At 48.4% G+C, this 16190-nt stretch overlaps 1 protein-coding gene across 1 annotated transcript in view; it reads right to left on the reverse strand.

The window, feature by feature from the left end:
* LOC134999799 (chymotrypsin-like elastase family member 1) overlaps positions 1-16190 on the reverse strand; it is a 53860-nt gene that overhangs the window by 6011 nt on the left and 31659 nt on the right. Inside the window, exons 5-6 of the mRNA XM_063951451.1 lie at positions 14169-14305; positions 9930-10075 (exon numbers count right to left, since the gene is read on the reverse strand). Coding sequence (XP_063807521.1) covers positions 9930-10075; positions 14169-14305 — 283 coding nt within the window. The remainder of the gene's footprint in view (positions 1-9929; positions 10076-14168; positions 14306-16190) is intronic.

The following is a 16190-nucleotide window of genomic DNA, read 5'->3' on the forward strand; positions in this document are numbered from 1 at the left end:
CTCCCGGAGGAGAAAGCCAGGGAGTTATCCGAGCTAGTCAGGAACCTCCTCAAACCGAGCCAAGTCTCAGTGCATCAATGCACAAGGGTTCTGGGTAAAATGGGGGCTTCCTACGAAGCAATCCCATTCGGCAGATTCCACGCAAGAACTTTCCAGTGGGACCTGCTGGACAAATGGTCCGGGTCGCATCTTCAGATGCATCAGCGGATAACCCTGTCACCAAGGACAAGGGTGTCCCTCCTGTGGTGGTTGCAGAGTGCTCATCTTCTAGAGGGCCGCAGATTCGGCATTCAGGACTGGGTCCTGGTAACCACGGATGCCAGCCTGCGAGGCTGGGGAGCAGTCACACAGGGAAGGAATATCCAGGACTTATGGTCAAGCCTGGAGACATCACTTCACATAAATATCCTGAAGCTAAGGGACATTTACAATGCTCTAAGCTTAGCAAGACCTCTGCTTCAAGGACAGCCGGTGTTGATCCAGTCGGACAACATCACGGCAGTCACCCACGTAAACAGACAGGGTGGCACAAGAAGCAGAAGGGCAATGGCAGAAGCTGCAAGGATTCTTCGCTGGGCGGAAAATCATGGGATAGCACTGTCAGCAGTATTAATTCCGGGAGTGGACAACTGGGAAGCAGACTTCCTCAGCACGACCTCCACCCGGGGAGAGTGGGGACTTCACCCAGAAGTCTTCCACATGATTATAAACCGTGGGGAAAAACTCGACAGGTATTGCGCCAGGTCCAGGGACCCTCAGGCAATAGCTGTAGACGCTCTGGTAACACCGTGGGTGTACCAGTCAGGGTATGTGTTCCCTCCTCTGCCTCTCATACCCAAGGTACTGAGATTGATAAGATGGTGAGGAGTAAGCACTATATTCGTGGCTCCGGATTGGCCAAGAAGGACTTGGTAACCGGAACTTCAAGAGATGCTCACGGAGGATCCGTGGCCTCTACCTCTAAGAAGGGACCTGCTCCAGCAAGGACCCTGTCTGTTCCAAGACTTACCGCGGCTGCGTTTGACGGCATGGCGGTTGAACGCCGGATCCTGAAGGAAAAAGGGCATTCCGGATGAAGTCATCCCTATCCTGATCAAAGCCAGGAAGGATGTAACCGCAAAAACATTATCACCGCAATTGGCGAAAATATGTTGCGTGGTGCGAGGCCAGTAAGGCCCGACGGTGGAAATTCGACTGGGTCGATTCCTACATTTCCTGCAAACAGGAGTGTCTATGGGCCTGAAATTGGGGTCCATTAAGGTTCAAATTTCGGCCCTGTCAATTTTCTTCCAAAAAGAACTAGCTTCAGTCCCTGAAGTTCAGACGTTTGTAAAAGGGGTACTGCATATACAGCCTCCTTTTGTGCCTCCAGTGGCACTTGGGATCTCAATGTAGTTTTTTTGGATTCCAAAAGTCACATTGGTTTGAACCACTTAAATCTGTGGAGTTAAAATATCTCACATGGAAAGTGGTCATGCTGTTGGCCCTGGCCTGGGCCAGGCGCGTGTCAGAATTGGCGGCTTTATTCTGTAAAAGCCCTTATCTGATTTTCCATTCGGACAGGGCGGAATTGAGGACTCGTCCTCAATTTCTCCCTAAGGTGTTTTCAGCATTTCACTTAAACCAACCTATTGTGGTGCCTGCGGCTACTAGGGACTTGGAGGATTCCAAGTTGCTGGACGTAGTCAGGGCCCTAAAAATATATGTTTCCAGGACGGCTGGAGTCAGAAAATCTGACTCGCTGTTTATCCTGTATGCACCCAACAAGCTGGGTGCTCCTGCTTCTAAGCAGACGATTGCTCGTTGGATTTGTAGTACAATTCAGCTTGCACATTCTGTGGCAGGCCTGCCACAGCCAAAATCTGTAAAAGCCCATTCCACACGGAAAGTGGGCTCATCTTGGGCGGCTGCCCGAGGGGTCTCGGCTTTACAACTTTGCTGAGCAGCTACTTGGTCAGGGGCAAACACGTTTGCTAAATTCTACAAATTTGATACCCTGGCTGAGGAGGACCTGGAGTTCTCTCATTCGGTGCTGCAGAGTCATCCGCACTCTCCCGCCCGTTTGGGAGCTTTGGTATAATCCCCATGGTCCTGACGGAGTCCCCAGCATCCACGTTAGGACTAGAGATGAGCGCCTGAAATTTTTCGGGTTTTGTGTTTTGGTTTTGGGTTCGGTTCCGCGGCCGTGTTTTGGGTTCGAACGCGTTTTGGCAAAACCTCACCGAATTTTTTTTGTCGGATTCGGGTGTGTTTTGGATTCGGGTGTTTTTTTCAAAAAACACTAAAAAACAGCTTAAATCATAGAATTTGGGGGTCATTTTAATCCCAAAGTATTATTAACCTCAAAAACCATAATTTACACTCATTTTCAGTCTATTCTGAATACCTCACACCTCACAATATTATTTTTAGTCCTAAAATTTGCACCGAGGTCGCTGTGTGTGTAAGATAAGCGACCCTAGTGGCCGACACAAACACCGGGCCCATCTAGGAGTGGCACTGCAGTGTCACGCAGGATGTCCCTTCCAAAAAACCCTCCCCAAACAGCACATGACGCAAAGAAAAAAAGAGGCGCAATGAGGTAGCTGTGTGAGTAAGATTAGCGACCCTAGTGGCCGACACAAACACCGGGCCCATCTAGGAGTGGCACTGCAGTGTCACGCAGGATGGCCCTTCCAAAAAACCCTCCCCAAACAGCACATGACGCAAAGAAAAAAAGAGGCGCAATGAGGTAGCTGTGTGAGTAAGATTAGCGACCCTAGTGGCCGACACAAACACCGGGCCCATCTAGGAGTGGCACTGCAGTGTCACGCAGGATGTCCCTTCCAAAAAACCCTCCCCAAACAGCACATGACGCAAAGAAAAAAAGAGGCGCAATGAGGTAGCTGTGTGAGTAAGATTAGCGACCCTAGTGGCCGACACAAACACCGGGCCCATCTAGGAGTGGCACTGCAGTGTCACGCAGGATGGCCCTTCCAAAAAACCCTCCCCAAACAGCACATGACGCAAAGAAAAAAAGAGGCGCAATGAGGTAGCTGTGTGAGTAAGATTAGCGACCCTAGTGGCCGACACAAACACCGGGCCCATCTAGGAGTGGCACTGCAGTGTCACGCAGGATGTCCCTTCCAAAAAACCCTCCCCAAACAGCACATGACGCAAAGAAAAAAAGAGGCGCAATGAGGTAGCTGTGTGAGTAAGATTAGCGACCCTAGTGGCCGACACAAACACCGGGCCCATCTAGGAGTGGCACTGCAGTGTCACGCAGGATGTCCCTTCCAAAAAACCCTCCCCAAACAGCACATGACGCAAAGAAAAAAAGAGGCGCAATGAGGTAGCTGACTGTGTGAGTAAGATTAGCGACCCTAGTGGCCGACACAAACACCGGGCCCATTTAGGAGTGGCACTGCAGTGTCACGCAGGATGTCCCTTCCAAAAAACCCTCCCCAATCAGCACATGATGCAAAGAAAAAGAAAAGAAAAAAGAGGTGCAAGATGGAATTGTCCTTGGGCCCTCCCACCCACCCTTATGTTGTATAAACAAAACAGGACATGCACACTTTAACCAACCCATCATTTCAGTGACAGGGTCTGCCACACGACTGTGACTGATATGACGGGTTGGTTTGGACCCCCCCAAAAAAAGAAGCAATTAATCTCTCCTTGCACAAACTGGCTCTACAGAGGCAAGATGTCCACCTCATCATCACCCTCCGATATATCACCGTGTACATCCCCCTCCTCACAGATTATCAATTCGTCCCCACTGGAATCCACCATCTCAGCTCCCTGTGTACTTTGTGGAGGCAATTGCTGCTGGTCAATGTCTCCGCGGAGGAATTGATTATAATTCATTTTAATGAACATCATCTTCTCCACATTTTCTGGATGTAACCTCGTACGCCGATTGCTGACAAGGTGAGCGGCGGCACTAAACACTCTTTCGGAGTACACACTTGTGGGAGGGCAACTTAGGTAGAATAAAGCCAGTTTGTGCAAGGGCCTCCAAATTGCCTCTTTTTCCTGCCAGTATAAGTACGGACTGTGTGACGTGCCTACTTGGATGCGGTCACTCATATAATCCTCCACCATTCTATCAATGTTGAGAGAATCATATGCAGTGACAGTAGACGACATGTCCGTAATCGTTGTCAGGTCCTTCAGTCCGGACCAGATGTCAGCATCAGCAGTCGCTCCAGACTGCCCTGCATCACCGCCAGCGGGTGGGCTCGGAATTCTGAGCCTTTTCCTCGCAGCCCCAGTTGCGGGAGAATGTGAAGGAGGAGATGTTGACAGGTCGCGTTCCGCTTGACTTGACAATTTTGTCACCAGCAGGTCTTTCAACCCCAGCAGACTTGTGTCTGCCGGAAAGAGAGATCCAAGGTAGGCTTTAAATCTAGGATCGAGCACGGTGGCCAAAATGTAGTGCTCTGATTTCAACAGATTGACCACCCGTGAATCCTTGTTAAGCGAATTAAGGGCTCCATCCACAAGTCCCACATGCCTAGCGGAATCGCTCCGTGTTAGCTCCTCCTTCAATGTCTCCAGCTTCTTCTGCAAAAGCCTGATGAGGGGAATGACCTGACTCAGGCTGGCAGTGTCTGAACTGACTTCACGTGTGGCAAGTTCAAAGGGCATCAGAACCTTGCACAACGTTGAAATCATTCTCCACTGCGCTTGAGACAGGTGCATTCCACCTACTATATCGTGCTCAATTGTATAGGCTTGAATGGCCTTTTGCTGCTCCTCCAACCTCTGAAGCATATAGAGGGTTGAATTCCACCTCGTTACCACTTCTTGCTTCAGATGATGGCAGGGCAGGTTCAGTAGTTTTTGGTGGTGCTCCAGTCTTCTGTACGTGGTGCCTGTACGCCGAAAGTGTCCCGCAATTCTTCTGGCCACCGACAGCATCTCTTGCACGCCCCTGTCGTTTTTTAAAAAATTCTGCACCACCAAATTCAAGGTATGTGCAAAACATGGGACGTGCTGGAATTTGCCCATATTTAATGCACACACAATATTGCTGGCGTTGTCCGATGCCACAAATCCACAGGAGAGTCCAATTGGGGTAAGCCATTCCGCGATGATCTTCCTCAGTTGCCGTAAGAGGTTTTCAGCTGTGTGCGTATTCTGGAAAGCGGTGATACAAAGCGTAGCCTGCCTAGGAAAGAGTTGGCGTTTGCGAGATGCTGCTACTGGTGCCGCCGCTGCTGTTCTTGCGGCGGGAGTCCATACATCTACCCAGTGGGCTGTCACAGTCATATAGTCCTGACCCTGCCCTGCTCCACTTGTCCACATGTCCGTGGTTAAGTGGACATTGGGTACAACTGCATTTTTTAGGACACTGGTGAGTCTTTTTCTGACGTCCGTGTACATTCTCGGTATCGCCTGCCTAGAGAAGTGGAACCTAGATGGTATTTGGTAACGGGGGCACACTGCCTCAATAAATTGTCTAGTTCCCTGTGAACTAACGGCGGATACCGGACGCACGTCTAACACCAACATAGTTGTCAAGGCCTCAGTTATCCGCTTTGCAGCAGGATGACTGCTGTGATATTTCATCTTCCTCGCAAAGGACTGTTGAACAGTCAATTGCTTACTGGAAGTAGTACAAGTGGGCTTACGACTTCCCCTCTGGGATGACCATCGACTCCCAGCAGCAACAACAGCAGCGCCAGCAGCAGTAGGCGTTACACGCAAGGATGCATCGGAGGAATCCCAGGCAGGAGAGGAATCGTCAGAATTGCCAGTGACATGGCCTGCAGGACTATTGGCATTCCTGGGGAAGGAGGAAATTGACACTGAGGGAGTTGGTGGGGTGGTTTGCGTGAGCTTGGTTACAAGAGGAAGGGATTTACTGGTCAGTGGACTGCTTCCGCTGTCACCCAAAGTTTTTGAACTTGTCACTGACTTATTATGAATGCGCTGCAGGTGACGTATAAGGGAGGATGTTCCGAGGTGGTTAACGTCCTTACCCCTACTTATTACAGCTTGACAAAGGGAACACACGGCTTGACACCTGTTGTCCGCATTTCTGGTGAAATACCTCCACACCGAAGAGCTGATTTTTTTGGTATTTTCACCAGGCATGTCAACGGCCATATTCCTCCCACGGACAACAGGTGTCTCCCCGGGTGCCTGACTTAAACAAACCACCTCACCATCAGAATCCTCCTGGTCAATTTCCTCCCCAGCGCCAGCAACACCCATATCCTCCTCATCCTGGTGTACTTGAACACTGACATCTTCAATCTGACTATCAGGAACTGGACTGCGGGTGCTCCTTCCAGCACTTGCAGGGGGCGTGCAAATGGTGGAAGGCGCATGCTCTTCACGTCCAGTGTTGGGAAGGTCAGGCATCGCAACCGACACAATTGGACTCTCCTTGTGGATTTGGGATTTCGAAGAATGCACAGTTCTTTGCTGTGCTGCTTTTGCCAGCTTGAGTCTTTTCATTTTTCTAGCGAGAGGCTGAGTGCTTCCATCCTCATGTGAAGCTGAACCACTAGCCATGAACATAGGCCAGGGCCTCAGCCGTTCCTTGCCACTCCGTGTCGTAAATGGCATATTGGCAAGTTTACGCTTCTCCTCCGACAATTTTATTTTAGGTTTTGGAGTCCTTTTTTTTCTGATATTTGGTGTTTTGGATTTGACATGCTCTGTACTATGACATTGGGCATCGGCCTTGGCAGACGACGTTGCTGGCATTTCATCGTCTCAGCCATGACTAGTGGCAGCAGCTTCAGCACGAGGTGGAAGTGGATCTTGATCTTTCCCTAATTTTGGAACCTCAACATTTTTGTTCTCCATATTTTAATAGGCACAACTAAAAGGCACCTCAGGTAAACAATGGAGATGGATACTAGTATACAATTATGGACTGCCTGCCGAGTGCAGACACAGAGGTAGCCACAGCCGTGAACTACCGTACTGTACTGTGTCTGCTGCTAATATAGACTGGTTGATAAAGAGATGTCTATGTAACTATGTATGTATAAAGAAGAAAGAAAAAAAAACCACGGTTAGGTGGTATACAATTATGGACGGACTGCCTGCCGAGTGCAGACACAGAGGTAGCCACAGCCGTGAACTACCGTACTGTACTGTGTCTGCTGCTAATATAGACTGGTTGATAAAGAGATGTCTATGTAACTATGTATGTATAAAGAAGAAAGAAAAAAAAACCACGGTTAGGTGGTATACAATTATGGACGGACTGCCTGCCGAGTGCAGACACAGAGGTAGCCACAGCCGTGAACTACCGTACTGTACTGTGTCTGCTGCTAATATAGACTGGTTGATAAAGAGATGTCTATGTAACTATGTATGTATAAAGAAGAAAGAAAAAAAAACCACGGTTAGGTGGTATACAATTATGGACGGACTGCCTGCCGAGTGCAGACACAGAGGTAGCCACAGCCGTGAACTACCGTACTGTACTGTGTCTGCTGCTAATATAGACTGGTTGATAAAGAGATGTCTATGTAACTATGTATGTATAAAGAAGAAAGAAAAAAAAAAACCACGGTTAGGTGGTATACAATTATGGACGGACTGCCTGCCGAGTGCAGACACAGAGGTAGCCACAGCCGTGAACTACCGTACTGTACTGTGTCTGCTGCTAATATAGATTGGTTGATAAAGAGATGTCTATGTAACTATGTATGTATAAAGACGAAAGAAAAAAAAACCACGGTTAGGTGGTATACAATTATGGACGGACTGCCTGCCGAGTGCAGACACAGAGGTAGCCACAGCCGTGAACTACCGTACTGTACTGTGTCTGCTGCTAATATAGACTGGTTGATAAAGAGATGTCTATGTAACTATGTATGTATAAAGAAGAAAGAAAAAAAAACCACGGTTAGGTGGTATACAATTATGGACGGACTGCCTGCCGAGTGCAGACACAGAGGTAGCCACAGCCGTGAACTACCGTACTGTACTGTGTCTGCTGCTAATATAGACTGGTTGATAAAGAGATGTCGTAGTAGTATGTATGTATAAAGAAGAAAAAAAACCACGGTTAGGTGGTATACAATTATGGACGGACTGCCTGCCGAGTGCAGACACAGAGGTAGCCACAGCCGTGAACTACCGTACTGTGTCTGCTGCGACTGGATGATAAATGATATAAAAAATATATATATATCACTACTGCAGCCGGACAGGTATATATTATATATTATATAATGACGGACCTGCTGGACACTGTCTGTCAGCAGAATTAGTTTTATTTTTATAGAATAAAAAAAAAAACAACACACAAGTGAAGTCACACGACGAGTGTTTAACTTTTTCAGGCAATCACAATATAAGTATACTACTAACTATACTGGTGGTCAGTGTGGTCAGGTCACTGGTCAGTCACACTGGCAGTGGCACTCCTGCAGCAAAAGTGTGCACTGTTTAATTTTAATATAATATTATGTACTCCTGGCTCCTGCTATAACCTATAACTGGCACTGCAGTGCTCCCCAGTCTCCCCCACAATTATAAGCTGTGTGAGCTGAGCAGTCAGACAGATATATAATATATATAGATGATGCAGCACACTGGGCTGAGCCTGAGCAGTGCACACAGATATGGTATGTGACTGAGTCACTGTGTGTATCGCTTTTTTCAGGCAGAGAACGGATATATTAAATAAACTGCACTGTCTGGTGGTCACTCACTATATAATATTATGTACTCCTGGCTCCTGCTATAACCTATAACTGGCACTGCAGTGCTCCCCAGTCTCCCCCACAATTATAAGCTGTGTGAGCTGAGCAGTCAGACAGATATATAATATATATAGATGATGCAGCACACTGGGCTGAGCCTGAGCAGTGCACACAGATATGGTATGTGACTGAGTCACTGTGTGTATCGCTTTTTTCAGGCAGAGAACGGATATATTAAATAAACTGCACTGTCTGGTGGTCACTCACTAGTAAACTCTCTGCACTCTCTACACTTCTACAGTACTCCTCCTAGTCCTAAACTCCAGTAAATCTCTCTCTCTTATAATCTAAATGGAGAGGACGCCAGCCACGTCCTCTCACTATCAATCTCAATGCACGTGTGAAAATGGCGGCGACGCGCGGCTCCTTATATAGAATCGGAGTCTCGCGATAGAATCCGAGCCTCGCGAGAATCCGACAGCGTCATGATGACGTTCGGGCGCGCTCGGGTTAACCGAGCAAGGCGGGAAGATCCGAGTCTGCTCGGACCCGTGAAAAAAACCATGAAGTTCGGGCGGGTTCGGATTCAGAGAAACCGAACCCGCTCATCTCTAGTTAGGACGTTAGAGAAAATAAGAATTTACTTACCGATAATTCTATTTCTCATAGTCCGTAGTGGATGCTGGGCGCCCATCCCAAGTGCGGATTGTCTGCATTACTTGTACATAGTTATTGTTACAAAAATCGGGTTATTGTTGTTGTGAGCCATCTTTTCAGAGGCTCCTTCTGTTATCATGCTGTTAACTGGGTTCAGATCACAAGTTGTACGGTGTGATTGGTGTGGCTGGTAATGAGTCTTACCCGGGATTCAAAATCCTTCCTTATTGTGTACGCTCGTCCGGGCACAGTATCCTAACTGAGGCTTGGAGGAGGGTCATAGGGGGAGGAGCCAGTGCACACCAGCTAGTCCTAAAGCTTTTACTTTGTGCCCAGTCTCCTGCGGAGCCGCTATTCCCCATGGTCCTGACGGAGTCCCCAGCATCCACTACGGACTATGAGAAATAGAATTATCGGTAAGTAAATTCTTATTATTTACAAGTTGACTTTTGTTGTGAAAGTCCCTTTGGGCATTGCTCTGTGTAGTACACCCACACAACAAAAACAAATAACCTAAAAATACTGTTTAAATAATGTAGATGTCTATTTATCGGTATAATTTAGCAAGACAATACTTGTAATAAGAATCAGCATTTTTATAAGCCTTACATTGCATCCAGCCTGGGCTCCATTACCACCAGCACAAACCATAGTGGTCTTGACAGTGCTGCCCCAGTAAGAGCTGGTTGAGCAAGTTGCGTGGGCCACCACGGGCAGAGGAGCCTGCTGGAGGATGGATGGCAGAGATCCACCAGCTGAAACAGAAGAGATGAGAATACAATTATTCACCGCAGCAGACAAGTGAGGATGTACTTAGAGTTTACACTATCTTAGACACTGTGAGTAATATACTCTAAATCAGATGTTGTGCACACCCTTTGCTCTATTGTTATTGCTGAGAACAAAGATGATTTATAAAGATCAAATAGAAAATAAAAACATTAGGAAAAAAAGTAGATTTAATCAATATGAAAAACGCATGTGATATGTATCCACTAGCATGTGGTGCAGTGTGATGTCTAGTTTCCTGCATGGTAAATACAGCATTGCTGGAAAGAGGCAACATTTTGTAGTTCGTTCTTTACATGTAAATAATTGTCAGTAACGGGATCCGGTCTGAAGGTCGACAGTGTCTAGGTCGACCACTTTAGGTCGACAGGGATGGATGGTCGACAGGGTTTCTAGGTCAACATGTGCTAGGTCGACAGGTCAAAAGGACAACATGAGTTTTTTTTGAAAAAAATCTTTTTTTGAACTTTTTCATACTTAACGATCCACGTGGACTACGATTGGGACCTTGCCCGAAGTGCACTAATTGGGGTTCCCGGTCACTCTACGAAGAAAACGACACCCACAAAAAAAAAACTCTCATGTCGACCTTTTGACCTGTCGACCTACCAAATGTCGACCTAGAATCCCTGTCAACCTTCCATCCCTGTCGACCTAGTGACTGTCGACCTATAGTGGTCGACGTAGATACTGTTGATTTGATGATCCACACCCGTCAGTAACACCATGTTACTCTATGTGGCCCCTTTATACACGCTTCATGACTGCCAGTTTTATTTCTCAAATTCCAAAGATGGAAGTATAGAAATTTCATTTCTATTTGTGCACGATAACCCTGACAGCACTCACTCTAATACAGTTTTTTATTTCTTCATCCAGCACCCTACACCCTGTTAAGCAAGCATTCAGCTTTATACTTAACATATATTTATCAAATACCATGGGTAAAATGTAATAGCCTGTGAGAAGAAGCCTGTGCGGGACTTTGTGCAAGTCTGCCAAGAGTTTTAAAGCAGCAATCATTTATATAGCAAAATGAGATTGGTTTTGCCATGTAATTAATTGCTCCTATAAAAATCTGGGCAGACTAGCACGAAGTCCCACACAGGCTATTACATTTTACCCCATATGTCAGTGACGTGTTGTGGGGTGAGGCAGAGCCTTTCCTTTCATACTAACGTTTGTAACAGTGATTTGACTGTATAAAGTATATGAAAAATACAAATAATTTGTTTGAAATATCTTCTTTGTATTATTCTAATCATTTTTATATCCGAAACTCTGGAGTAAAAAGTCTATGGCAGGTGATGCAGTGCCTCCCCTGCCTATCTTTTCCACACATCTCTGATCAAAACTCAGAATATGTCCAGCAGTATGTATGGCGGCACCTGTGTATAATGGCCACATGCACCCAGGGCCGGTTCAAGCCCTTGTGGCGCCCCGGGCAAAAAATAGGGGCATGGCTTCATACGGGGGCGTGGTCAGTTACGCCCCCATTTGTGCCCCCTGTAGCGCCGCTGAAAGAAAAAAATAATAATAATACTTACAATCCCCGCTCCTGATTCCCGATCGCTGCAGACCTCCGCCGGCGCCGCTCCTCTCCTCGGATCTATGGGAGAGACGTCATGACATCTCTCCCATAGCGCAGCATAGACAGACACTAGAGGTCAATTATGACCCCTACGGTCTGTGTCAGTCCCACAATGCTGTGCGGTGCGCGATGACCGCACAGCAAAGGTCCTCTCCACGAAGGGAAACTAGACGCGTAGCGTCTAGTTCCCTTCGCAGCGGGGGACCAGCGGGGGGCACAGTAGTGGATCTTGCCATGGTGCGGCGCCCTCCGGATGGCAAGATCTGCTACTGCATGCACCCTTTGGTTCATATTTTGTGTGTAAATCTGTCTCTGGTGCTAGCCAGTGCCTCCCCAGCCATTTACCTCACCACACGTCCCTGCCATATGTGTACCTTAATTATCTGTGTACACAGTGGCGTCAGAAGGCGGGTGCGGTCCACACCCAGGTATCACCCACGGAAGGGGTGACACCAGGCCTGGCGCTTACTGCTCAGCAAAGGGATGCAGTGCAGGTAGGCGCCAGGGCTAGAGAGGCGCTGTCCCTGCCCTGCATCCCCGCTGCTGCGGCTGGGCCCCCTGTTGCTGCTGCGCCTGTGTGATAGGCACCAGCGCTGGCAGCAGGCAGCTTCAATCTGACCTCCAGTCCTCCTCCCTCACTTGACAGCCGCTGTGTTGGGCAGAAAATGGGGCGGAGCTTAATGGCTAGGAGGGGGCGGAGCTACACGGAACAGGGTTCCAGCTTGAGAGGACAGGACAGAATGCAGTACTCTGCTGATTTTGAGGTACTGTAAGCAGGAGAGGGGGAAAACAGGGTGTTTGTGTGTGTGTGACTGTGTGTGTAGTATGTGTGTTATTGTGTGGGGTGGGGGGGGGGAGGGAGTAGTAAAAACACAGCACTCTCTGGTACTATCTTACCCCCCCCTCCTCCTGCCATCTTACTCCCCTCCTCCTGCCCACCACTCACCCAAGGGGGGTTGTCCTGCAACTTATTAACATCCCTGTCTGGGGGCTGACTGAGGATAAAATCCATGGCTGCCAGTCCTCATTTCCCTGCTCAGGCAGAGAATGCAGCATCTGCTGCTGCATGCAGGGAGGTTTACACTTGTACTGTATGCATACCTCCCAACTGTCCCGATTTTCTCTGTCCCACCCACGGGCCGCAGTGTCCCGCGGTGGGGGGGCATTGGGAGGCTCCTGTCACTCGCTGCCCTGTGTAGCAGAGCAGCTGTAAATAGACGCTGTGCGCATGCGCACAGTGTCTATTCTCGGAGACGAGAGGGACTGGGGGCATGCCAGCAGCTCACAGAGCGCTGGCCATGCCCCCATAGTGACGAAATGTGGGTGTGTGGCTCGCGATCGCAGTACTCCAGTGAAGCCACAACCCATTTTCCATAAACCGCGCCCCTTTTCATACGGGCGCAGCTTCACCGTGCGAGGGTGTCCCAAGTTCCCCTCTATAGAAGTTGGGAGGTATGCTGTATCTAGCCTCCTCCATATTAGATACCATCCTACTATAGACAATGTGGAATACATACTAATTACCGGCGGGCAGGATGCCAGCTGTCAAGATCCCGACAGCAGCTTCCCGGCTGCCAGAATGCCAGCATCTAGGTGAGCATTTTGATTCCCCTTGCAGGCTCAGTGACTCACAACGCTAGCCACAGGTTCTATTCTCACTCTATGGGTGTCATAAACACCCATGAGTGGGAATAGCCTCTGTGCGCCGGTATTCCAGCTGTTTCCATTGTCAGCTATCAGGATTCCGGCGGGATACTATTGTGTGGCCATGCCCCTTATTTTTGAAACCACACTCCCTTTTTTCAATGCTCACTGTCCCTTTGTAAAATATGGGAGGGCGCAAATTTATAGTTTGCAGGGGGGCGCTGAACACCCTACCACCGGCCCTGGGTGACACCAAGTGCTGGCTCTTCTGCAGTGACAGGAGCCGAGTGCTGCAGTGTGATAATCCTCTGCAGCACTCGGCTTCTGTCACAGAAAAGGAGAGCCGGCACTGCGCACTACCTAGTCTCCGGCATTTCCGAAGAAGCTGGATACACCCCTCGGAGTGAAGAAGAGGAGACCTATAAGGCCACGCCCCTTTAAATTAGGCCATGCCCCCTTTTCATCTGCCCACGGCTCCGGTGGAGTGAGTGTGGGAAGGGGGGGTGTAGTAATGCAGAGTGCGCACCAGGTGTACGCACACCTGGTGACGCCTCTGTGTGTACATATTTATTATTATCTCCATATTATCTAATATAACCCATAGTAATGACTACAGTGTCCAAGTCACATTCCTTGGAGCTCTCTGACCCAACCCAAGAAGCAAGGTCTGTACACTGCAGGTAACAAAGGTTAGAGGGCACATGCTGCATTAGCTGGTAGTCCTAGCAGTGGGACCTCCCTATTCTGCAACAACACATGCAATCTGGTTTCTTGGACTATTACATGGACAACCAATTACAAAGCTATCTTGTAGGATAACTTACTAGTGGTTCTTCCCCATCCTGAAATTATGCAGTTGTGGTTGTTGCCAAGAACAACGCCACTAGCGGGCAGGGCAGCCAGTTTCACGTAGCTATTAATAGTAGCGCTGGATGCCAGATGGAGGACAGCAACATCATAACTATATGGGATGAGAGAAATAAACATATAATAAGATCTCATAACTGGTCAAGATTGTTTTTTGCTTGCTTAAACACGTCCCCTTGAAACTTAGACTAAATACATTGCTTTATCTTTCGTCTATGGTTATCTCCATCTATTATATAATCAGCATTTGTTGTTTATGTTTTGCTGCTCTGGACAACAAAGCCCTGTGATACTCTCTGTACATAGGGCCATATTCAGGTTTCTTAGCAAACCAAAAAAGTAAGCAATTGGGCAAAACCATGGGGGTAATTCCAAGTTGATCGCAGCAGGAAATTTTTTTTAGCAGTTGGGCAAGACCATGTGCACTGCAGGGGGGGTTGATATAACATTTGCAGAGAGTTAGATTTGGGTGGGTTATTTTGTTTCTGTGCAGGGTAAATACTGGCTGCTTTATTTTCACACTGCAATTTAGATTTCAGTTTGAACACACCACACCCAAATCTATCTCTCTCTGCACATGTTATATCTGCCTCCCCTGCAGTGCACATGGTTTTGCCCAATTGCTATCAAAAATCCTGCTGCGATCAACTTGGAATTACCCCCCATGTGCACTGCAGGTGGGGCAGATATAGCATGTGCAGAGAGAGTTAGATTTGGGTGGGGTGTGTTCAAACTGAAATCTGAATTGCAGTGTAGAAATTAAGCAGCCAGTATTTACCCCAGAGCCGGATTAGGGAGGGGGGGGGGGGTCTCTGGGCATAAGTACCCCGGCCCCCCCTTTTAAAAGGGCCCCCGCCAGCCATCACAGATTGGATGCTGACCTGTCCAGAGGTGCCCGGGGCTCTCTACTGGAGCCCAGCCTTCAATCCACACCCAGGAGAGAGGCCCCCGACCTGGCCGCCGCGGCCGCACCCGGCTGCACAGATTGGGGCTATCACTGTCTACACCCAGCAGCGCCCCAGAGACTGACCTCCATGACCTACAGGCCTGCTCCTCCGGCTGCTGACTACCCAGTGCGCTACTGCAGTACCAACCCCGGAATCATGAGATTCCCGGGTTCCATTTCCTGACTCCTGCTGGCTGCCCAGGAGGTATAGCAGGACTTGTGCTGGTGCAGACCGGAGAGGCGGGGGTCCTCCCTGTGTTAGGTGCCCCCGGGCCCCCCAAAGGCTTAATCCGGCCCTGATTTACCCTGCACAGAAACAATATGATCCACACTAATCTAACACTCTCTGCACGTGTTACACCTGCCCCACCTGGTTTTGCACAATTGCTAACTTTTATGGTTTGCTAACAAATCTGAATAACCGCCTGGATACAATAATATCCAGAGACCAGCTTTGTGTCATATCCCAGAGAAACAAAGTGAAACAGTGGCCTGATGATATAATCACATGGTTGAAAAACAAAGATGGTGCCAAGAGAAAAAGTTATGTATTTACTATTTAGCAAAAGCTGCAAGAGACTACAAACAAGTTAATGAATGAAAGCCTACTGAAGGAGAAATTCCCCTTCAATGGGAAAGTTTTCCTATTAAAGTACTGAGGTACTGAGGTCCTTTTCTTAAAAAATTTAACTGGAGAGTGGAAAAGGAAGTGTTATTGCTGTTTGTGTACAGTAATACCGATTTCAGATCGCAAATCCCGGATCCCATCCGGTAAGAGAAACGTGTCCTTACCGGGTGGGATCCGGCATTTGCGCTCCTTTGCTGGCTTTCTGACCCGGCAATATACCGGATTGGTTACCATAGTAGCGGGGGGCGCAGCAGCAGCAGGGGCGGGGGAGGAGGCGGCGCTGGGAGATGAGCTCATGTCCTGCGCCGCCTCTTCCTATGCTGTGAATGGGAGCTGTGTCGCATTGAAACGGCTCCCATTCACACTGCGCCTGACCCGGTATTCAACCCGGTAATAACCCTTCTG

The sequence above is a fragment of the Pseudophryne corroboree genome, chromosome 2 (assembly GCF_028390025.1).
Source record: "Pseudophryne corroboree isolate aPseCor3 chromosome 2, aPseCor3.hap2, whole genome shotgun sequence".
Classification (NCBI taxonomy): Eukaryota; Metazoa; Chordata; class Amphibia; order Anura; family Myobatrachidae; genus Pseudophryne; species Pseudophryne corroboree.